Source organism: Argopecten irradians, chromosome 5 (genome assembly GCF_041381155.1).
Source record: "Argopecten irradians isolate NY chromosome 5, Ai_NY, whole genome shotgun sequence".
Lineage (NCBI taxonomy): Eukaryota > Metazoa > Mollusca > Bivalvia > Pectinida > Pectinidae > Argopecten > Argopecten irradians.
In genome coordinates, this window is record NC_091138.1 from 4087708 (window position 1) to 4112521 (window position 24814).

A 24814-nucleotide genomic window follows, 5' to 3' on the forward strand; every position below is an offset into this window, starting at 1 on the left:
GGGTCATTTACACATCGGATGTGGTTGGTATAGAGACTGTCTGTCTGGGGTCATTTTACACATCGGAGTGGTTGGTATAGAGACTGTCTGTCTGGGGTCATTTAAACATTGAAGTGGTTGGTATAGAGACTGTCTGTCTGGGGTCATTTACACATCGGAGTGGTTGGTATAGAGACTGTGTCTGTCTGGGTACATTTAAACATTGGAGTAGTTGGTATCGAGACTGTGTCCGTCTAAGAACATTTAAACATCGGAGTGGTTTGTATAGAGACTGTGTCCGTCTGGGTTCATTTACACATCGGAGTGGTTAGTATAGAGACTGTCTGTCTAGGGTCATTTACACATCGGAGTGGTTGGTATAGAGACTGTGTCCGTCTGGGTTCATTTACACATCGGAGTGGTTGGTATAGAAACTGTCTGTCTGGGGTCATTTAAACATTGAAGTGGTTGGTATAGAGACTGTGTCTGTCTGGGGTCATTTAAACATTGGAGTGGTTGGTATAGAGACTGTCTGTCTGGGTTCATTTAAACATTGGAGTGGTTGGTATAGAGACTGTGTCTGTCTGGGGACATTTAAACATTGGAGTAGTTGGTATAGAGACTGTGTCCGTCTGGGGTCATTTAAACATCGGAGTGGTTTGTATAGAGACTGTGTCCGTCTAAGTTTATTTACACATCGGAGTGGTTAGTATAGAGACTGTCTGTCTAGGGTCATTTACACATCGGAGTGGTTGGTATAGAGACTGTTTGTCTGGGGTCATTTACACATCGGAGTGGTTGGTATAGAGACTGTCTGTCTGGGGTCATTTACACATCGGAGTGGTTGGTATAGAGACTGTCTGTCTGGGGTCATTTAAACATTGGAGTGGTTGGTATAGAGACTGTGTCTGTCTGGGGACATTTAAACACCCAAATGGTTGATATAGAGACTGTGTCTCTCTGAGGACATTTAAACATTGGAGTAGTTGGTATAGAGACTGTGTCCGTCTGGGGTCATTTAAACATCGGAGTGGTTGATATAGAGACTGTGTCTGTCTGGGGTAATTTACAAATCGGAGTGGTTGGTATAGAGACTGTCTGTCTGGGGTCATTTAAACATCGGAGTAGTTGGTATAGAGACTGTGTCCGTCTGGGGTCATTTAAACATTGGAGTGGTTGATATAGAGACTGTCTGTCTGTCTGGGGTCATTTAAACATTGGAGTAGTTGGTATAGAGACTGTGTCTGTGGGGACATTTAAAACATTGGAGTAGTTGTATAGTGACTGTCTGTCAGGGGTCATTTAAACATCGGAGTGAGTGTTGGTATAGAGACTGTGTCCGTCTGGAAACATTTAAACATTGGAGTGGTTGGTATAGAGACTGTCTGTCTGGGGACATTTAAACATAGGAGTAGTTGGTATAGAGAGACTGTGTTTGTCTGGGGACATTTAAAACACGGAGTAGTTGGTATAGAGACTGTCCTGTCTGGGGTCATTTAAACATCGGAGTGGTTGATATAGAGACTGTGTCTGTCTGGGGTCATTTAAATACCGGAGTGGTTTGTATAGAGACTGTGTCTGTCTGGGGACATTTAAATACCGGAGTGGTTGGTATGGAGACTGTGTCTGTCTGGGGACATTTAAACAACGGAGTGGTTTGTATAGAGAGACTGTGTCCGTCTGGGTTCATTTACACATCGGAGTGGTTGGTATAGAGACTGTCTGTCTGGGGTCATTTTAAACATTGAAGTGGTTGGTATAGAGACTGTCTGTCTGGGGTCATTTACACATCGGAGTGTGGTTGGTATAGAGACTGTGTCTGTCTGGGTACATTTAAACATTGGAGTAGTTGGTATCGAGACTGTGTCCGTCTGGGAACATTTAAACATCGGAGTGGTTTGTATAGAGACTGTGTCCGTCTGGGGACGGAGTGATGTTGGTATGAGACTGTGTCCGTCCGTGGGTTCATTTACACATCGGGAGTGGTTAGTATAGAGACTGTCTGTCTAGGGTCATTTACACATCGGAGTGGTTGGTATAGAGACTGTGTCCGTCTGGGTTCATTTACACATCGGAGTGGTTGGTATAGAAACTGTCTGTCTGGGGTCATTTAAACATTGAAGTGGTTGGTATAGAGACTGTCTGTCTGGGGTCATTTACACATCGGAGTGGTTGGTATAGAGACTGTGTCTGTCTGGGGACATTTAAACATTGGAGTAGTTGGTATCGAGACTGTGTCCGTCTGGGAACATTTAAACATCGGAGTGGTTTGTATAGAGACTGTGTCCGTCTGGGTTTATTTACACATCGGAGTGGTTTGTATAGAGACTGTCTGTCTAGGGTCATTTACACATCGGAGTGGTTGGTATAGAGACTGTTTGTCTGGGGTCATTTACACATCGGAGTGGTTGGTATAGAGACTGTCTGTCTGGGGTCATTTACACATCGGAGTGGTTGGTATAGAGACTGTCTGTCTGGGGTCATTTAAACATTGAAGTGGTTGGTAAAGAGACTGTCTGTCTGGGGTCATTTACACATCGGAGTGGTTGGTAAATTGACTGACTGTCTGGGGTCATTTAAACATTGGAGTGGTTGGTATAGAGACTGTGTCTGTCTGGGGACATTTAAACACCCAAATGGTTAATATAGAGACTGTGTCTCTCTGAGGACATTTAAACATTGGAGTAGTTGGTATAGAGACTGTGTCCGTCTGGGGTCATTTAAACATCGGAGTGGTTGATATAGAGACTGTGTCTGTCTGGGGTAATTTACAAATCGGAGTGGTTGGTATAGAGACTGTCTGTCTGGGGTCATTTACACATCGGAGTGGTTGGTATAGAGACTGTGTCTGTCTGGGGACATTTAAACATTGGAGTAGTTGGTATCGAGACTGTGTCCGTCTGGGAACATTTAAACATCGGAGTGGTGGTATAGAGACTGTCTGTCTGGGGTCATTTACACATGAGTGTTGTATAGAGACTGTCTGTCAGTCTATTTACACATCGGAGAGGTTGGTATAGAGACTGTCTGTCTGGGGTCATTTAAACATGAGTGGTTGTAGAGACTGTCTGGGGTCATTTAACACATCGGAGTGGTTGGTATAGAGACTGTCTGTCTGGGGTCATTTAAACACCGGAAAGGTAGGTATAGAGACTGTGTCTATCTGGGGACATTTAAACATTGGAGTAGATGGTATAGAGACTGTGTCTGTCTGGGGTCATTTAAGCATTGAAGTGGTTGGTATAGAGACTGACTGTCTGGGGTCATTTACACATCGGAGTGGTTGGTATAGAGACTGTCTGTCTGGGGACATTTAAACACGGACGGAGTGGTTGGAATAGAGACTGTCCGTCTGCGGTCATTTAAACATCGGAGTAGTTGATATAGAGACTGTGTCCGTCTAAGGTGAACTGTGTCCGTCTAAGGTCATTTAAATACCGGAGTGGTTTGTATAGAGACTGTCTGTCTGGGGACATTTAAATACCGGAGTGGTTTGTATGGAGACTGTGTCTGTCTGGGGACATTTAAACAACGGAGTGGTTTGTATAGAGACTGTGTCCGTCTGGGTTCATTTACACATCGGAGTGGTTGGTATAGAGACTGTCTGTCTGGGGTCATTTAAACATTGAAGTGGTTGGTATAGAGACTGTCTGTCTGGGGTCATTTACACATCGGAGTGGTTGGTATAGAGACTGTGTCTGTCTGGGTACATTTAAACATTGGAGTAGTTGGTATCGAGACTGTGTCCGTCTAAGAACATTTAAACATCGGAGTGGTTTGTATAGAGACTGTGTCCGTCTGGGTTCATTTACACATCGGAGTGGTTAGTATAGAGACTGTCTGTCTAGGGTCATTTACACATCGGAGTGGTTGGTATAGAGACTGTGTCCGTCTGGGTTCATTTACACATCGGAGTGGTTGGTATAGAAACTGTCTGTCTGGGGTCATTTAAACATTGAAGTGGTTGGTATAGAGACTGTCTGTCTGGGGTCATTTACACATCGGAGTGGTTGGTATAGAGACTGTGTCTGTCTGGGGACATTTAAACATTGGAGTAGTTGGTATCGAGACTGTGTCCGTCTGGGAACATTTAAACATCGGAGTGGTTTGTATAGAGACTGTGTCTGTCTGGGGGCATTTACACATCGGAGTGGTTGTATAGAGACTGTCTGTCTAGGGTCATTTAAACATCGGAGTGGTTGGTATAGAGACTGTCTGTCTGGGGTCATTTACACATCGGAGTGGTTGGTATAGAGACTGTCTGTCTGGGGTCATTTACACATCGGAGTGGTTGGTATAGAGACTGTCTGTCTGGGGTCATTTACACATCGGAGTGGTTGGTATAGAGACTGTCTGTCTGGGGTCATTTACACATCGGAGTGGTTGGTATAGAGACTGTTGTCTGTCTGGGGTCATTTAAACATTGGAGTGGTTGGTAAGAGAGACTGTCTGTCTGGGGTCATTTACACATCGGAGTGGTTGGTATAGAGACTGTCTGTCTGGGTTCATTTACACATCGGAGTGGTTGGTATAGAGACTGTCTGTCTGGGGTCATTTACACATCGGAGTGGTTGGTATAGAGACTGTCTGTCAAGGTCATTTACACATCGGAGAGGTTGGTATAGAGACTGTCTGTCTGGGGTCATTTAAACATTGAAGTGGTTGGTATAGAGACTGACTGTCTGGGGTCATTTACACATCGGAGTGGTTGGTATACAGACTGTCTGTCTGGGGTCATTTAAACATTGAAGTGGTTGGTATAGAGACTGTCTGTCTGGGGTCATTTACACATCGGAGTGGTTGGTATAGAGACTGTGTCCGTCTAAGGCCATTTAAATACCGGAGTGGTTTGTATAGAGACTGTCTGTCTGGGGACATTTAAATACCGGAGTGGTTTGTATAGAGACTGTGTCTGTCTTGGGACATTTAAACAACGGAGTGGTTTGTATAGAGACTGTGTCCGTCTGGGTTCATTTACACATCGGAGTGGCTGGTATAGAGACTGTCTGTCTGGGGTCATTTACACATCGGAGTGGTTGGTCTAGAGACTGTGTCTGTCTGGGGACATTTAAACATTGGAGTAGTTGGTATCGAGACTGTGTCCGTCTGGGAACATTTAAACATCGGAGTGGTTTGTATAGAGACTGTGTCCGTCTGGGTTCATTTACACATCGGAGTGGTTGGTATAGAGACTGTCTGTCTGGGGTCATTTACACATCGGAGTGGTTGGTATAGAGACTGTCTGTCTAGGTCATTTACACATCGGAGAGGTTGGTATAGAGACTGTCTGTCTGGGGTCATTTAAACATTGAAGTGGTTGGTATAGAGACTGTTTGTCTGGGGTCATTTACACATCGGAGTGGTTGGTATAGAGACTGTCTGTCTGGGGTCATTTAAACATTGGAGTGGTTGGTATAGAGACTGTGTCTGTCTGGGGACATTTAAACACCCAAATGGTTGATATAGAGACTGTGTCTCTCTGAGGACATTTAAACATTGGAGTGGTTGGTATAGAGACTGTCTGTCAGGGGTCATTTAAACATTGGAGTGGTTGATATAGAGACTGAGTCTGTCTGGGGTAATTTACACATCGGAGTGGTTGGTATAGAGACTGTCTGTCTGGGGTCATTTAAACATCGGAGTGGTTGGTATAGAGACTGTCTGTCTGGGGTCATTTACACATCGGAGTTGTTAGTATAGAGACTGTCTGTCTGGGGTCATTTAAACATTGAAGTGGTTGGTATAGAGACTGTCTGTCTGGGGTCATTTACACATCGGAGTGGTTGGTATAGAGACTGTGTCTGTCTGGGGACATTTAAACATTGGAGTAGTTGGTATCGAGACTGTGTCCGTCTGGGAACATTTAAACATCGGAGTGGTTTGTATAGAGACTGTGTCCGTCTAAGTTTATTTACACATCGGAGTGGTTAGTATAGAGACTGTCTGTCTAGGGTCATTTACACATCGGAGTGGTTGGTATAGAGACTGTTTGTCTGGGGTCATTTACACATCGGAGTGGTTGGTTATAGAGACTGTCTGTCTGGGGTCATTTACACATCGGAGTAGTTGGTATAGAGACTGTGTCCGTCTGGGGTCATTTAAACATTGGAGTGGTTGATATAGAGACTGTCTGTCTGGGGACATTTAAACATTGGAGTAGTTGGTATAGAGACTGTGTCTGTCTGGGGACATTTAAACATTGGAGTAGTTGGTATAGAGACTGTCTGTCAGGGGTCATTTAAACATCGGAGTGGTTGGTATAGAGACTGTGTCTGTCTGGGGACATTTAAACACCCAAATGGTTGATATAGAGACTGTGTCTCTCTGAGGACATTTAAACATTGGAGTAGTTGGTATAGAGACTGTGTCCGTCTGGGGTCATTTAAACATCGGAGTGGTTGATATAGAGACTGTGTCTGTCTGGGGTAATTTAAACATCGGAGTGGTTGATATAGAGACTGTGTCTGTCTGGGGTAATTTACAAATCGGAGTGGTTGGTATAGAGACTGTCTGTCTGGGGTCATTTAAACACCGGAAAGGTAGGTATAGAGACTGTCTGTCTGTGGTCATTTACACATCGGAGCTGTTGGTATAGAGGCTGTCTGTCTGGGGTCATTTACACATCGGAGTGGTTGGTATAGAGACTGTCTGTCTGGGGTCATTTACACATCGGAGTGGTTGGTATAGAGACTGTGTCTGTCTGGGGACATTTAAACATTGGAGTAGTTGGTATCGAGACTGTGTCCGTCTGGGAACATTTAAACATCGGAGTGGTTTGTATAGAGACTGTGTCCGTCTGGGTTCATTTACACATCGGAGTGGTTGGTATAGAGACTGTCTGTCTGGGGTCATTTACACATCGGAGTGGTTGGTATAGAGACTGTTTGTCTGGGGTCATTTACACATCGGAGTGGTTGGTATAGAGACTGTCTGTCTGGGGTCATTTACACATCGGAGTAGTTGGTATGGAGACTGTGTCCGTCTGGGGTCATTTAAACATTGGAGTGGTTGATATAGAGACTGTCTGTCTGGGGACATTTAAACATTGGAGTAGTTGGTATAGAGACTGTGTCTGTCTGGGGACATTTAAACATTGGAGTAGTTGGTATAGAGACTGTCTGTCTGGGGTCATTTAAACATCGGAGTGGTTGGTATAATGACTGACTGTCTGGGGTCATTTAAACATTGGAGTGGTTGGTAAAGAGACTGTGTCTCTCTGAGGACATTTAAACATTGGAGTAGTTGGTATAGAGACTGTCCGTCTGGGGTCATTTAAACATCGGAGTGGTTGATATAGAGACTGTGTCTGTCTGGGGTAATTTACAAATCGGAGTGGTTGGTATAGAGACTGTCTGTCTGGGGTCATTTAAACACCGGAAAGGTAGGTATAGAGACTGTCTGTCTGTGGTCATTTACACATCGGAGCTGTTGGTATAGAGGCTGTCTGTCTGGGGTCATTTACACATCGGAGTGGTTGGTATAGAGACTGTCTGTCTGGGGTCATTTACACATCGGAGTGGTTGGTATAGAGACTGTGTCTGTCTGGGGACATTTAAACATTGGAGTAGTTGGTATCGAGACTGTGTCCGTCTGGGAACATTTAAACATCGGGGTGGTTTGTATAGAGACTGTGTCCGTCTGGGTTTATTTACACATCGGAGTGGTTGGTATAGAGACTGTCTGTCTGGGGTCATTTACACATCGGAGTGGTTCCTTATATTTACATTTCGACCGACCATTTCAAATAAAATAAAACTGTCATACGATTGTTGGAACAGCCGGTCAATTGATGGAATCCCGGAACAGCTTGCTTCAATTTGGCGGGAAATGTTATCAAATTAAGAGAGTACACAATATATAGTTCCACATTAACTTTATTTTTTTTCATTCCATTTTTACAATATTTGTTGAATATTTTATTTGCTGATATATAATTTAAGATTTTCATTACATTCATACATGCAGCATATTGAAGATTTGTCATACAGATACAATAGGTCTAATTGGATGCGCATTCTCACTACTTGCGGAAGTCAGTGTTCCGGTGTGTGGATTCTTGCGCGGCAACCACCGCGTTTACGCAAGAGTAAACGATTTCGCAGTTGGTAAGGTTATATAGCAAAGAAAAAAACGGATATATAAATATATAGTTATAAACAGGGTACTGAATGTCTTCTGTGTCCAACATGCTTAGAACGTCACATGGAAATATGTGACACTATGTTCAATGCACCATGCATATATGGTCCAAAATAAAACGTGTTTGTAAAAAAGACTCCAAGATTTCACGTCTACATATTGTCATTTTAGAGTTACGTGGCTAGTTGTAAATATGTGATTGTAAATCATTAAAGATGAAATTAATTGATAAACAATATTCATTGAGAAAAAGAAAGCTTTGATCTAATAATCAATGTGTTTCTTTATACTTAATATGTTAAGCCTTGATATCAGTGCATTGTTCCAGGGGAACTAACGTCAAAGACTACGTATACAAATATGTGATTGTCGTATAATTTTACATGACATATAATAAATCAGGGAGCGAACAAAAAATGATTTCATAGGTTATATCTGGTTTGGTTTAGTAGGTTAAAGTCCTCACAGTCATGGTCATTTAAGGACGCCCTCCCTTGTATGTGGTTTTCTTTGTTTGTAAATTGCTAGATGCGTATGTATATGAGACTGTGGTATATTCGTGTTGTGTCTTCATGTATAGTGAAACTCTTGCCCTTTTTATAGTGCTATATCACTCACTGACGCATGACGCCAAAGACACCAAGCAACAAACCCCATCCGGTCACAATATACTACTGACAACGGGCAAACCAATCGCCCTATTCTCTTAATGCTGCGCGATAAGCATGAGCAGAAACTACCACTTTTATTGACTAGGTATTTCTCGGCCAGGAGACAGAACCCAGAGCTGTCTTCACAGGGGCGATCACTCAACTGAAGACCAAAGGTAAGGTGGTTTCAAGGGAGACGATATGAGGAACAAAGCCAGTTAGGAAAGAAAAAAAAAAGATCCTAAATTTAGTCGCCCTTTAAGATCTAACGGTCTAGCTGCATGCCTTTGATGTGTATATATATGAGACATTGGGTAAGAGTGTTAGCGGGTTTCTCTCGGACAAACATTAAAGTTATATGACCTCCTACTTAATATTGTCATGTCACAGATTAACACAGAAGATGCAGTACACGAGGAATGGTTACCAAGAAGCTGATACCAAATGACGGTATGATTCCGTGAGCAGTAAATGTAAACTGATATACTTACTAGTTTTCACTAGGAATTAATCTCTTTTCTAATCATCGCTTGGGGCTCAGAAAAATAAGCCGGGTAAGAATGAAAAGATGCATTAATAAGCATTATAAATTAATAAGACCGATGCAGTTTGACCTGAAGGCCGATATATATATTATGTGCAGTACATTGCTTCCATTTTCAAACGCATTTCATTGGTCTATATTAAAGATAATATAAGGAGCACTATATACTTGTACATCTCAAGCTGATTCCATCTGACTAGTACCTGCCATTACAACAAGAGGCCGTGCCAGGCTAGTGACGTGTACGGTGACGTACTCTTTATTACATGCTAGGCCTTGGAGTTCAGTATAGCCTGGTCTGGCTGGTGTGACACGGCTTAAGCATCATTATACTAGTATATACATGTAAGGACTGGATAGTGGACATAGCGAGAAGTGGTCCACAGACTGATAGCCACACAACAGACTCGGCAGACTCGTGTGCAAGCACTCGTGGAGAAGCAACGCTATTACTTGACTATTATCAAACATTGTAAATTTCCCTTGGTAATAAGTGTCCCGGAGTGGTATAAACCAGTGGGATAATTTAGAGTGAAAACTTCCATGTTTTGTTCAAATTCATGGTTAATATTCTCATTTTTGGAATTATTGATTTCTATCTGAGATGCTTACAACCAAAACTATGTGAAATTGAAGCGTGTTACTGAAGACAACTCAGTTTATCCGTGGTGCACAATTTGATGCACACAGAAGGATGCTTTACTTAGTGTTGTTATGGTATTCGATCAACACGTGACGAAGGGTCCATATCCGTGTAGGAAGTGGTGAGTATACATGTTGTACAACAAAAGAATTATGTGTTAGCCTTTAAGCCTTTACGTTAGCAGCTAATTAAGAAGCACGTTCAGTATAATGTCCTTGTAACAATATAAAGTGGGAATTTAATGATACAGTACATAGCTAATTAGAGGTGAAACAGGACATCCTATCGCTAACTGAGGTATATATGTATGTATGCGTTTTGATAACCTGTCGTATATGTTGTTGATTTCGTACTGAAGTATGTTTTAATTTGTTGTTTTGGAGTTGTGTGGTTTGTGAGACAGGGGTATTATTTACATGGAATGTTCTGTGAGACTGAAAAATAAGTTCAATTACGCTTAACGTGATATGATTCTGATGGTGCCACTTTTGGGACTTAGGTGTGATTTTAATTTTTGGGAAAGTTTCTAGGAAACTGCTATTTGTTTTTGAATTTAATCACGTGATTCGTCGGTGTTATGCAATGTATAATATTAGAACACGGACCGACAAGACAATACCTGGCATATTTACGTTGTAACTCCTGTACTATCTCTCCTACACAACCCTGTGTACACGTGATTATAAGTTATTGTCAGTAAATCTTTGGTGGACATATATAAGTGGAACGTCCACACACGTCTTTAGCTAAATTATATGGTACATAAAGATATAAGTCGTACCACCAACTTCAATTCAAATAAACGCTGAATGTTTACTATTCTCGGCAAAAAAGGCATATATGTACTAAGTATTCTTTGTTTTTTTCCCAGATTCAGTTCCAATATTCGAAGTTAATTTGATCAAAGGTTAAATATGTTATAATTCGATTCTAAATATTGTTTGTGAGTTTGTTGACAGTTTGTATCATTATTTCTCCCAGTAAGTTGGGTTTTGTTATAACTGAGATATACATAATAATCGTATCATTATTTCTCCCAGTAAGTTGGGTTTTGTTATAACTGAGATATACATAATAATCGTATCATTATTTCTCCCAGTAAGTTGGGTTTTGTTTTAACTGAGATATACATAATAACCGTATCATTATTTCTCCCAGTAAGTTGGGTTTTGTTATAACTGAGATATCTCCCAGTAAGTTGGGTTATAACTGAGATACACATAATAACCGAAATAAGAACTGCCTTATCATGTTGAAACCATCGTATTGACAACTGAGACAGATCAGATAACCGAGGCGCGGGATCTGATTATCGCTCAGCTAATGTGTGAACACAACACCTTTCTTTATCTTTTGTATTGTGATTAGCAAGTATATACACATACAGGTAACTCTCCATAATAAATAAATGAATGAATATCTTTATTTCCTCCAACTTGTGAAGATTGATAATTTGTACAACTCAACTCAAAACAGGAAAAAAATTAGATAGAAAAAAGATATGTACAGTGAGTTAGATATTGCAGTTATTAACTGTCAATGACTGAAGTTAAACGATTGTCAGTACTGGTACATGTATCTCATAATAACCAATGCATGAGGACTGTCTTCATTGTATATATTGTCTTTGCTGATTCCATCATAATGTATTTCCAATTATCCAGAGTGATTTCTATTGAGTTAATGTCCCTCAAAGTAGAGATTTAACTAGATCATCATCGTCATTTAGAATTCGCACACTTCGTATGACCGGAAGTAGATTTACTGGTAACTGTCCTTAGGGATCTTCAGTACCAAGTATATACCCATACTGTTAACTGTCCATAGGGATCTTCAATACCAAGTATATATACCCATACTGGTAACTCTCCATAGGGATCTTCAGTACCAAGTATATATACCCATACTGGTAACTCTCCATAGGGATCTTCAGTACCAAGTATATATACCCATACTGGTAACTCTCCATAGCGATCTTCAGTACCAAGTATATACCCATACTGGTAACTGTCTATAGGGATCTTCAACCAAGTATATATACCATACTGGTAACTTCATGGTCTTCATAGTATATACCATAGGTAATTCTTCTACCAAGTATATATACCCATAGGGTAACTCTCCATAGGGATCTTCAGTACCAAGTATATACCCATACTGGTAACTGTCTATAGGGATCTTCAGTACCAAGTATATATACCCATACTGGTAACTCTCCATAGGGATCTTCAGTACCAAGTATATATACCCATACTGGTAACTGTCTATAGGGATCTTCAGTACCAAGTATATATACCCATACTGGTAACTCTCCATAGCGATCTTCAGTACCAAGTATATATACCCATACTGGTAACTGTCTATAGGGATCTTCAGTACCAAGTATATATACCCATACTGGTAACTCTCCATAGGGATCTTCAGTAACAAGTATATATACCCATACTGGTAACTGTCCTTAGGGATCTTCAGTACCAAGTATATATACCCATACTGGTAACTCTCCATAGGGATCTTCAGTACCAAGTATATATACCCATACTGGTAACTGTCTATAGGGATCTTCAATACCAAGTATATATACCCATACTGGTAACTCTCCATAGGGATCTTCAGTACCAAGTATATATACCCATACTGGTAACTCTCCATAGGGATCTTCAGTACCAAGTATATATACCCATACTGGTAACTCTCCATAGGGATCTTCAGTACCAAGTATATATACCCATACTGGTAACTCTCCATAGCGATCTTCAGTACCAAGTATATATACCCATACTGGTAACTGTCTATAGGGATCTTCAGTAACAAGTATATATACCCATACTGGTAACTGTCTATAGGGATCTTCAGTACCAAGTATATATACCCATACTGGTAACTCTCCATAGGGATCTTCAGTACCAAGTATATATACCCATACTGGTAACTCTCCATAGGGATCTTCAGTACCAAGTATATATACCCATACTGGTAACTCTCCATAGCGATCTTCAGTACCAAGTATATATACCCATACTGGTAACTCTCCATAGGGATCTTCAGTACCAAGTATATACCCATACTGGTAACTGTCCATAGGGATCTTCAGTACCAAGTATATATACCCATACTGGTAACTCTCCATAGCGATCTTCAGTACCAAGTATATATACCCATACTGGTAACTCTCCATAGGGATCTTCAGTACCAAGTATATATACCCATACTGGTAACTCTCCATAGGGATCTTCAGTAACAAGTATATATACCCATACTGGTAACTCTCCATAGCGATCTTCAGTACCAAGTATATATACCCATACTGGTAACTCTCCATAGCGATCTTCAGTACCAAGTATATATACCCATACTGGTAACTCTCCATAGGGATCTTCAGTACCAAGTATATATACCCATACTGGTAACTCTCCATAGCGATCTTCAGTACCAAGTATATATACCCATACTGGTAACTCTCCATAGGGATCTTCAGTACCAAGTATATGTTATTGCTATGTGACCCGAATAAAATAACTGATATATAGAAACTATTTATTGTTATTTCCTGGAGAAAAGGGGCGAGATTAAGATGTCAGTCAATGGCGCGCTTTTTCTGCTTTTTAGCTCGCCTATTCGAAGAACAGGGGGAGCTAATGTTGTCACCCCGGCGTCGGCGTCGGCGTCGGATCCGTCGGCGTCAGCGTTGGCGTCCCATTTCACGTTAAAGTTTTTGAGCAAGTTTCTGTTTCGTCAATTGTTTAAGCTTAAGTCATCATAAATGTTTATGATTTTATTTTCCTAATGTGTATGGATGCTGAACGTGATGATACAACCAATTTGGGGCCCTTTAGGGTTTTTTTGAGTCTTTTAATTTGTCATATTTCCATGTTAAAGTTTTTGAGCAAGTTTCTATTTTGTCTATTGTTTAAGCTTAAGTCATCATAAATGTATGGATGCTGAGCGTGATAATACAACCAATTTGGGGTCCTTTAGGGGTTTTTTGAGTCTGTTAATTTGTCATATTTCCATGTTAAAGTTTTTGAGCAAGTTTCTATTTTGTCAATTGTTTAAGCATAAGTCATCATAAATGTTTATGATTTTATTTTCCTAATGTGTATGGATGCTGAACGTGATAATACAATCAATTTGGGGCCCTTTAGGGTTGTTTTTTTGAGTCTGTTAATTTGTCATATTTCCATGTTTAAATAGTAAATACTTGAACATCAACTTCTTCTGAATAGGCGAGCTTTGCTGTTCTTCAACAGCGTGCTTTTTCTGAATGGCTGTTGTGCACGGATAAACATGACGGCAGTATAATTTTGACGGCGAATAACACACGGTAAATGATTGCATCTGATGTTCTGATTGATTTTATTGTTCAAAGAAAATATTTTAAATATAAGTATTAACCCCTAATTTTGTTTTCAAGTTTATGAGATGATAAACCCTGATGGCCTGATGCATTCACACTAAGTTATGTTCAAGTATGCCTAAGAAGTATAACCGTACAAAATATTACTAGTTTAAACAGGGTCTAAAACCTTAATCGATCACCTAACTCGTTGCATTCCATTAATGTTAGAACACGACTCGTTTTCATTCTTCCAGCTGACGTCGACTTGGAAGATGTTGACTGTGTGTGGTTGTAAATAACGAGGAATAATGATAAGATTCCATGGATTTACTATGATAATTGATGATGCTATGACTGACTAGTACATTTACATTCTTCCCTAATGCCTTTCTGAGAAGAACATACTAGTGTTTCTCTACCGTCAGTGATAAACCGTAATTGCAGAGACATCCGGCTACGATCGATTCTTTTAATTTAGTCAAGAAATTTATCGCTAAACCACTAATGATTTATTCAAATGGCTATGTGAGGATTTCATTTTATTTTCTGATAAAGGTAACAAAACTAAAGTTGAAACTAAATCCGGAACGATAATATAAAATTTAGAAGCCAAAAATAGATCTGGTTGGATTCCGTAACGTCACTTCCGGTGGCTTGCTCAATTCAGATCTATTACTAGATTTCATAGATCGATTAGATCACTTATTTAACTAGTTTACTGCCATCCTACATCAAATGATATTAGTGACTCCATGCAGATGAAGCGAAAAATGTGACTTCGTAGTGCAATTTAAAATAGTAAAAAAGAAAAGTCCCTGAATGTCATACCCGGTTTTAATGTTATCAAAGAGAGACGTTCTATCGCGGTATATAGCTTTTTATTTTCTGGTTCCAGATACATATCAAAAATATAATCAAAATAATAAAAAAGGAGATGAATAATGAAGATTTCTAAAAACAATCAAATTAGGAATAATTCATGAAAAAAATAGTTGTGGTCCTTGACCCATTTTTGCGAAGTTTGCAATGAAGTCTCGAAGGCGATATAAAGGGGATAGGTTTTGGTGTGTGTGATAGTATCAGCTTTATTTAGGTGTTAGTTTGATTAAATGCCATCCAATAATTTAAAAGTCAAATGTCAGTTTGAACAAAGCAAATAATAAAAAGAAGCATACAAGGTTTTGCGTTATGGCCAGTTTCTGATAAAGAACAAGGGATGTTAAACTTGGCTGTCAGTGTTGTGATGTGACATACATGGAATACATTTGTGTAGTATATCACGTTTCCTTCTTATTTAAGTTTGAAAATTGCATTTATGGGTTTCAAAATTGAACATTGTCGTTTTGCAGTTAGGTCAGTTTTGAACAAGCCGCAAAAGCTCCAACAATAAATTGGTTTGTCAATGTTGTACCGTGGAATGCAATATACATTTTATAATCTTTGTATTTTAGGTTAATTCAATAATAATGCTTCATCTTTTATATGAGTTCATGGTACTTGATCACTATATTATTTATGAGACAAAATATCGAACAACTTCTTGTGAATAACTAAGAGGCCTACAGACCTGATATTTGGCATGTGATATGCTGGAATGAAGGATTACAAATTTTTTGTTCAAATGAATGACCTTGACCTTCATTCAAATAGGCTAAATCTGTTAAACAACTTCTAACGAACAAATAAATGACTTTGACCTCCATTCAATGTCACATGGATTTCCAAATAAATGATTTTGACCTCCATTCAAGGTCACATGGATTAAAAGGTTATAATCTTTAAACAACATTTTGTGAATAACTAAGAGGCCTAGAGCCCTGATATTGGGCCTGTGACATACTGCGATAATGTGCTATCAAATTTGGTCAAATAAATGGCCTTGAACTTCATTCAAGATCACAGGGATCAAATAGGCTACAATCTTTAATCAACTTCTTGTAACTAACAAAACGGCCTAAAGACCTGATATTTGTCCTGTGACATGCTGGAATGAAGGACTACCAAGTTTGTTCAAATGATTGACCTTGACCTTCATTCAAGGTCACAGGGGTCAAACAGGCTAAAATCTTTTAAACGACTTCTCAAAAACCAAAAGGCCCAGGGTATTATTATCTGACCTGCCGCATGTTGGGATGAAGGGATTACGTTAAAGATGATACGCTGTTTACGAACAACATCACCAAAGTATTCAAAACGACGATATTCCCATTTACACTATATTAAGCGTGTATTTTAATAAACACAGAAATAAAATATGACGTAGTCAATAGATTTAATTTTCTCGTTGGGATTATTGTGGAGCCTTTGTTTCCAGTGAGTTATTGTCTCATTATATGTGTCCATTATCATTACTCTAAAGGAATGTATGGGGAGATTTCACAGGAACTGATGACAAGAAGTATCGATTTATGTTTGACTTGTCAAATTTTAAACAAAATATCTACTTTCGCAAAAGGAAGTAATTATCATGATAGCACCTTGTGTGTGCTCTCTTGTAAACCTATTATTCATCTTGTATTTTGCATGCCAATGAAGAATAGGTTTAGCAGGGGAATCCGGCACCAACGCTTATGTAGAAAACTCATTAAAATCAGACAAAGTGCCCCTAACATAATAACAAAAATCTTAATTTAGTCTTATGTTGAGCCAATCACAGATGACGTTATAAAACGTTACGTCATTATAGATTGGCTTTGCAAAAACTTACGAATAAAACTTTTTCATGATTTTGGGGTCAAACCTTTATCATATTACCAATAATAATATAATCAAATAATCACACATACTGGTAGCCAACTTTTATTTAGTTAGACATTTTGAAATGTTAATTATGTAAATCCCAAATTGTTATATATTTAGTGTCAATAGTATGTTAATTCCAAATTGTTAGATGTTTCGTGTAAATAGTGGAATAATTCCATTGTTAGATAGTTCATGTAAATAGTGTTATAATTCCAAATTGTTAGATGTTTCGTGTAAATAGTGGAATAATTCCATTGTTAGATAGTTCATGTAAATAGTGTTATAATTCCAAATTGTTAGATATTTTGTGTAGTGTAATAATTCCAAATTGTTAGATATTTCATGTAAATAGTGTAATAATTCCATTGTTAGATGTTTCGTGTAAATAGTGTTATAATTCCAAATTGTTAGATATTTTGTGTAAATAGTGTAATAATTCCAAATTTTTAGATAATTCGTGTAAATAGTGTAATATTCCCAAATTGTTAGATATTTTGTGTAAATAGTGTAATATTCCCAAATTGTTAGATATTTTGTGTAAATAGTGTAATATTCCCAAATTGTTAGATATTTTGTGTAAATAGTGTAATATTCCCAAATTGTTAGATATTTTGTGTAAATAGTGTAATATTCCCAAATTGTTAGATATTTTGTGTAAATAGTGTAATAATTCCAAATTGTTAGATATTTTGTGTAAATAGTGTAATATTCCCAAATTGTTAGATATTTTGTGTAAATAGTGTAATATTCCCAAATTGTTAGATATTTTGTGTAAATAGTGTAATATTCCCAAATTGTTAGATATTTTGTGTAAATAGTGTAATATTCCCAAATTGTTAGATATTTTGTGTAAATAGTGTAATATTCCCAAATTTTAGATAGTTCGTGTAAATAGTGTAATATTCCCAAATTGTTAGATATTTTGTGTGTATAGTGTGTTTATTTCAAATTGTTACATAGGCCGTGTAAAGTGTTCTACAACAATACATCGTGGTATTCTACTATCAGGCCATTGTATAAATGTGCTGGGTGTTGGATACATATATTGATTGATATTCCAATAGTGGAATAACACCCTCCGTCGTTTCGATTGGTCTTTATTTTAAACTTTGACCCGAAAAACGTCATCAATTATCGAATGACGTCATGTTGCTGAATTCCGATCGCTGCTTGCAGAACAAAATGCTGTTGAAACCGGATGTGTGAATCCTTTTCTTATTTTCTCATTCGTAGCATTAACTTTGGACTCAAAATTCATAATTGTCATTTGTTTATTAGTACATATTACCGTATGAGGACCTTTGGGTTTATTGTGGTAGAATGAACGCACCCAGGCCTGACTTTAACTTGGTTACAATGGCTTATTTGATTATGATTATTGCAATGATTATTTGGCGGGAAGTAGATGTCACTTTGCCGTAAACATGTCGGATGTTGTTCGACAATACTTAGTTTATTGTTAAAGTTCCTATATAAATCTAGATTCAAAAAGACGTTCGATGAGTAGGAATACATGGAACAGTTGTTCAATTGTTATTAATATATTATTTAAGCATTTAAGATTTCTGGATACAAATGAGTGCCAATTTGCTTATGATGTTATCACTACCTTTTTATATGTTGGCAAATATCGTTATCTTGTTTATGGCTTTCTTGTAGATGATTTTATTGTGGTAGAAACAAGTCACACTACTCGGGGTTATTGGATATGGAATTCATTTCATACTCGTAAGTTATATTTTAAAGGTTAATAAAGATAGAGCATCTACTTGCTAAAGCTCGTGTGTTTTGCGACTTTTAAAAAATAACGCACTCATGTAAAATGAATTCCATATCCAACAACCACTCGTTGTGTAACCTGAAAAGTGTTAGATATTTCGTGTAAATACTATTTAAAATCTTGATGAAATGCTCCATTAGGATAACAAAACACACGAAGACCATTCTGACGTGTGGAATCCTGGGGGTGATGTGTCAGCGATGATAAATCAGACGGATTGGGCGTGGCAGATTAATTACCAAGAGTTAGGATCCAGTAATTAAAACGAATACTAAAACGTAATTACAAGACCGATAACTCAGGTACTTGTCAAACCTAATCGAAATGACGCCTCAGAAAAGGAGACACAATTCTCTGGGCAAGGAAGACTTAAGAGAAAAAAATAATACAAAATATGTTTGTCTAACGCTAAAAGACGTCACATGTTGTGTAATAGTTACACAGAAATGATAGACATTGCCTACACTTCGACAAAAGTTTATTGTTAAAAATTATTTTATCTGGTATAACACTCAATGAGATGACTAAATCCATGGAAAATAATTTAATATATAATGAAGCACCGTGCCAATTCCATATATATATTAGATGAGACTGGCTGATCCAGCTGTAGGTTTGGTAACAATCGATATGTTTATCATTACAATTTACACTTGAGAACCGATTTGCTCCCCAGTGGCAATGAGTTAGGAATTGAATTAAATACTATGTTTAGATTAAAATTGATTTCTATAGCGTGGATTGATACTCGATTATGCGTCCCAGGGTAGAGGCACATCTGAACTTGTATGATGACGCTGTTGACTGTGAGTTGTGTCCCTTGACCCTCCCAATATGTCCCCAGACAAAATCCACTCCCAATTAGTAAGGAATTCCGTCCGCTTCTGCCTCTCCAATCAATCAACCTTTTCGAGGACGGCCATTTCAAATCTCCCTAGGCATGACATTGCTGGGCGAGTCTCTTTTATTAATTTTTTTCCCCAGTCGTTGCTGTATCTAGAGGATGGACCGCAAAAAGAGCATTTGTGTAGAAAAAGACACAACCGCCTGTGTGATGTGTGGTCGATTGGATCTGCTGCCTCCTCTACCAGCGAAAACCCTCAAGGTGTACATTTGCAGCAACAAATCAGGTAAGTAACTGAATTAAGCCATGTAACACAACCCAATACACTCGATAATGAATGCCATGTGAGCCGTATTGCTAGTTAATCGATAAGGACATAGATATCTTCTCAATAAACTATAGGATATATAGACGATACTTATCATTTTAGTAAGAGAATTTAAAATAGAGATTCAATTATTATTCATCATTTTAACCAAAGGCATTAATAATATATTTTAATACTTTATAATATTTTTATATCTTTTTAAAAAAAAATCAACCATTATTCAGATTTTTTTGACATTTATTTTTACATTTTATATTATTTATTGTGCTACATTTATATAATGTTCTGACACTCATTTTTTATGATTAACATTGTTTTGGGCAGAGTTTGAATTAGAACGAGCGCGTTTGTGGCATGACGCTGTTCCATACCTCCAGAAATTCTGCGTCCAACATGGCCTTGACCTTATCTGGGGTGATGTGCAACATGGACGAAAGTCGGATCACGTGATGGATTCGCATGATTTCTTCAGACACCTGTCGGAAATAGAGACCAGTCATAAATCATCAATTGGACCGTTCTTTCTGGTAATCAATTCCTTCAAATTATTGTTGCTAGTAGCCATGGTGTTGTTTTACAATCTAAAGATTATAAAACAACTGTTGTTTTATAATCTGAAGATTAATAAACAAGAGTTGTTTTACAATCTAAAGGTTAATAAACAAGTGTTGTTTTACAATCTAAAGATTAATAAACAAGAGTTGTTTTACAATCTAAAGATTAATAAACAAGAGTTGTTTTACAATCTAAAGATTAATAAACAAGTGTTGTTTTACAATCTAAAGATTAATAAACATGTGTTGTTTTACAATCTAAAGATTAATAAACATGTGTTGTTTTATAATCTAAAGATTAATAAACAAGTGTTGTTTTACAATCTAAAGGTTAATAAACAAGTGTTGTTTTACAATCTAAAGATTAATAAACAAGAGTTGTTTTACAATCTAAAGATTAATAAACAAGTGTTGTTTTACAATCTAAAGATTAATAAACAAGTGTTGTTTTACAATCTAAAGATTAATAAACATGTGTTGTTTTATAATTAAGATTAATGTTTACATCTAAGTTAAACATGTGTTGTTTTATAATCTAAAGGATCAATAAACAGTGTGTTGTTTTACAATCTAAAGGTTAATAAACATGTGTTGTTTTACAATCTAAAGATTAATAAACATGTGTTGTTTTACAATCTAAAGATTAATAAACATGAGGTTGTTTTATAATCTAAAGATTAATAAACATGTGTTGTTTTACAATCTGAAGATTAATAAACAACTGTTGTTTTACAATCTAAAGATTAATAAACAAGTGTTGTTTTACAATCTGAAGATTAATAAACATGTGTTGTTTTACAATCTAAAGGTTAATAAACATGTGTTGTTTTACAATCTAAAGATTAATAAACAAGAGTTGTTTTACAAATTGAGTCGTTAGACACGTTAGGCGATGAGGAGTGGTGCCTATAACTAGAGGCATATTGGTGGTGTTTTTACTGAATGCATTCATGTTAGTATTCGAAATGATTAGGGTAAGAGGCTTTATCTATGTCTGTGGTTGCCACTGCTTGTTTGTTAATCTAAAATGGAAAGAAACCAATACAGTCAGTGAATTAGCATTAATAACACATTACCAAAACCAACAAACCATTAGTCAGTTTATTGTAGGTAAGCAAAACGAAAATCTGTAAATACGTATAACGTCGTCATGGTGACAGAATCCAATCATGAAACTGCCCTTCAGCAAATCATGTTTAATTAACGAGATAAATAACGATAAACACACATTTCTTGAATTTCTGTAATTAAAACTCCAATATATTTCTTATAAAGCATAGACAATGATAAGATGTCGGTGTTATATTGGGCAGATGATGATGTGACAAAACATATTGCACGAACAGGCTTTTTTTTCACCCGTGCTCTACAGCATGGTCTAATCTATCTCTACAGCACGGTCTAATCTATCTCTACAGCATGGTTTAATCTATCTCTACAGCATGGTCTAATCTATCTCTACAGCATGGTCTAATCTATCTCTACAGCATGGTCTAATCTATCTCTACAGCATGGTTTAATCTATCTCTACAGTATGGTCTAATCTATCTCTACAGCATGGTTTAATCTATCTCTACAGCATGGTCTAATCTATCTCTACAGCATGGTCTAATCTATCTCTACAGCATGGTCTAATCTATCTCTACAGCATGGTCTAATCTATCTCTACTTAATCTATCTCTACAACATGGTCTAATCTATCTCTACAGCATGGTCTAATCTATCTCTACAGCATGGTCTAATCTATCTCTACAGCATGGTCTAATCTATCTCTACAGCATGGTCTAATCTATCTCTACAGCATGGTCTAATCTATCTCTACAGCATGGTCTAATCTATCTCTACAGCATGGTCTAATCTATCTCTACAGCATGGTCTAATCTATCTCTACAGCATGGTCTAATCTATCTCTACAGCACGGTCTAATCTATCTCTACACAGCACGGTCTAATCTATCTCTACATGTTATATTGTCTAATCTATCTACATCATTGTTAATCTATCTCTACAGCATGGTCTAATCTATCTCTACATCATTGTTTAATCTATCTCTACAGCATGGTCTAATCTATCTCTACAGCATGGTCTAATCTATCTCTACAGCATGGTCTAATCTATCTCTACAGCATGGTCTACAGCATCTATCTATCTCTACAGCATGGTCTAATCTATCTCTACAGCATGGTCTAATCTATCTCTACAGCATGGTCTAATCTATCTCTACAGCACGGTCTAATCTATCTCTACAGCATGGTCTAATCTATCTCTACAGCATGGTCTAATCTATCTCTACAGCACGGTCTAATCTATCTCTACAGCACGGTCTAATCTATCTCTACAGAATGGTCTAATCTATCTCTACAGCATGGTTTAATCTATCTCTACAGCATGGTCTTATCTATCTCTACAGCATGGTCTAATCTATCTTTACAGCACGGTCTAATCTATCTCTACAGCATGGTCTAATCTATCTCTACAGCACGGTCTAATCTATCTGTACAGCACGGTCTAATCTTTCTCTACAGTATGATCTAATCAATCTCTACAGCATGGTCTAATCTATCTCTAAAGCACGGTCTAATCTATCTCTACAGCATGGTCTTATCTATGTCTACAACATGGTCTAATCTATCTTTATAGCACGGTCTAATCTATCTCTACAGCATGGTCTAATCTATCTCTACAGCATGGTTTAATCTATCTCTACAGCATGGTCTAATCTATCTCTACAGCATGGTCTAATCTATCTCTACAACATGGTCTTATCTATCTCTACAGAATGGTCTAATCTATCTCTACAGCATGGTCTAATCTATCTCTACAGCACGGTCTCATCTATCTCTACAGTATGGTCTAATCTTTCTCTACAGCATGGTCTAATCTATCTCTACAGCATGGTCTAATCTATCTCTACAGCATGGTCTAATCTATCTCTACAGCACGGTCTCATCTATCTCTACAGCATGGTCTAATCTTTCTCTACAGCATGGTCTAATCTATCTCTACAGCACGGTCTAATCTATCTCTACAGCATGGTCTTATCTATTCTATGTCTTATCTATGTCTACAACATGGTCTAATCTATCTTTATAGCACGGTCTAATCTATCTCTACAGCACGGTCTAATCTATCTCTACAGCATGGTCTAATTTATCTCTACATCATTGTCTAATCTATCTCTACAGCATGGTCTAATCTATCTCTACATCATTGTCTAATCTATCTCTACAGCATGGTCTAATCTATCTCTACAGCATGGTCTAATCTATCTCTACAGCATGGTCTAATCTATCTCTACAGCATGGTCTAATCTATCTCTACATCATGGTCTAATCTATCTCTACAGCATGGTCTAATCTATCTAAGTGGTCACTGTTATCGGTGTTCTATTCTCAAACGCTTCAATTTATCATTGAATTGTAATATGCATTGATTATTTCATGTATTTCAAGAAAGTAATGTCAGACAAATAGGATTTTAGGTGAACGTTTCTTCTTTCAAATCATTATATAAAACATATCTAAACAAATATTTACTTTTGTAAGCCTTGACGAACAAAAATAAAATCTGATATAAAATTTTGAAATTATGTGAACTGCATGCTGTATAACAAGATCCTACACGGACAATAATTTGCTCATGTCGTACTCGATTCATTGTTTATAATTTCCTGTGGATTCCCTGCGTAGCAATGAATGTAGCTCTATGTGATAATATAGTAAAATAATGTGATAAATCGAGTTATTATTTGGGTAAAGCATAGTGTTTATTTTTTTTCGTTGCGTTGTTTATATAATCAAGTTTATTTTATAACGTAGGAGTTTCCGTATGACAACCAGTGATAAACAAAGACACTTTGGTATTTAGGTATTGGAATCAATTTAACATTGATAAGTACAACACCTAATTATGAATGTATGCACCTTATTTCGTAGTATAATCGAAAATTGAAACTTTTAAGCAATTTTTGGATTATCGTTTTAGAATGTAAAATTAACATCATTGCTTTGACATCTATATCTACATTATTATCGGGAATGTCATTCCCAGCATCCCCACAATTTGTATGCAGGAAGGCCCATTTTACTCTCATCATACATCAATGCAGAACTTGACAATTTTAAATAGAATTGACCACATCCTGAGAGATACGCAAACGATACTTTACATCACAATTACACGTAAATGTCGTTTTCGCAAATATACATTGGCTTTTCTTTTTTCCTTTTTCTTATTACCGGAGGTTAAGTTATATTATCAAATATGTGTTTT

The 24814-nt window shown here is 37.5% G+C and overlaps 1 protein-coding gene across 5 annotated transcripts in view; it reads left to right on the forward strand.

Annotated features, from left to right (window-relative positions):
• LOC138322681 (protein qui-1-like) overlaps window positions 1-24814 on the forward strand; it is a 116935-nt gene that overhangs the window by 31790 nt on the left and 60331 nt on the right. For 2 of the 5 annotated variants that reach the window (XM_069266711.1, XM_069266715.1), the window contains exons 1-3: window positions 10113-10252; window positions 19801-19946; window positions 20313-20515. In XM_069266711.1, coding sequence (XP_069122812.1) covers window positions 19820-19946; window positions 20313-20515 — 330 coding nt within the window. In that variant the 5' untranslated portion in view covers window positions 10113-10252; window positions 19801-19819. Of the gene's footprint in view, window positions 1-9607; window positions 10077-10112; window positions 10261-19800; window positions 19947-20312; window positions 20516-24814 lie in introns of those variants that run through there. The other 3 variants (XM_069266712.1, XM_069266713.1, XM_069266714.1) reach the window with 3 other exon arrangements.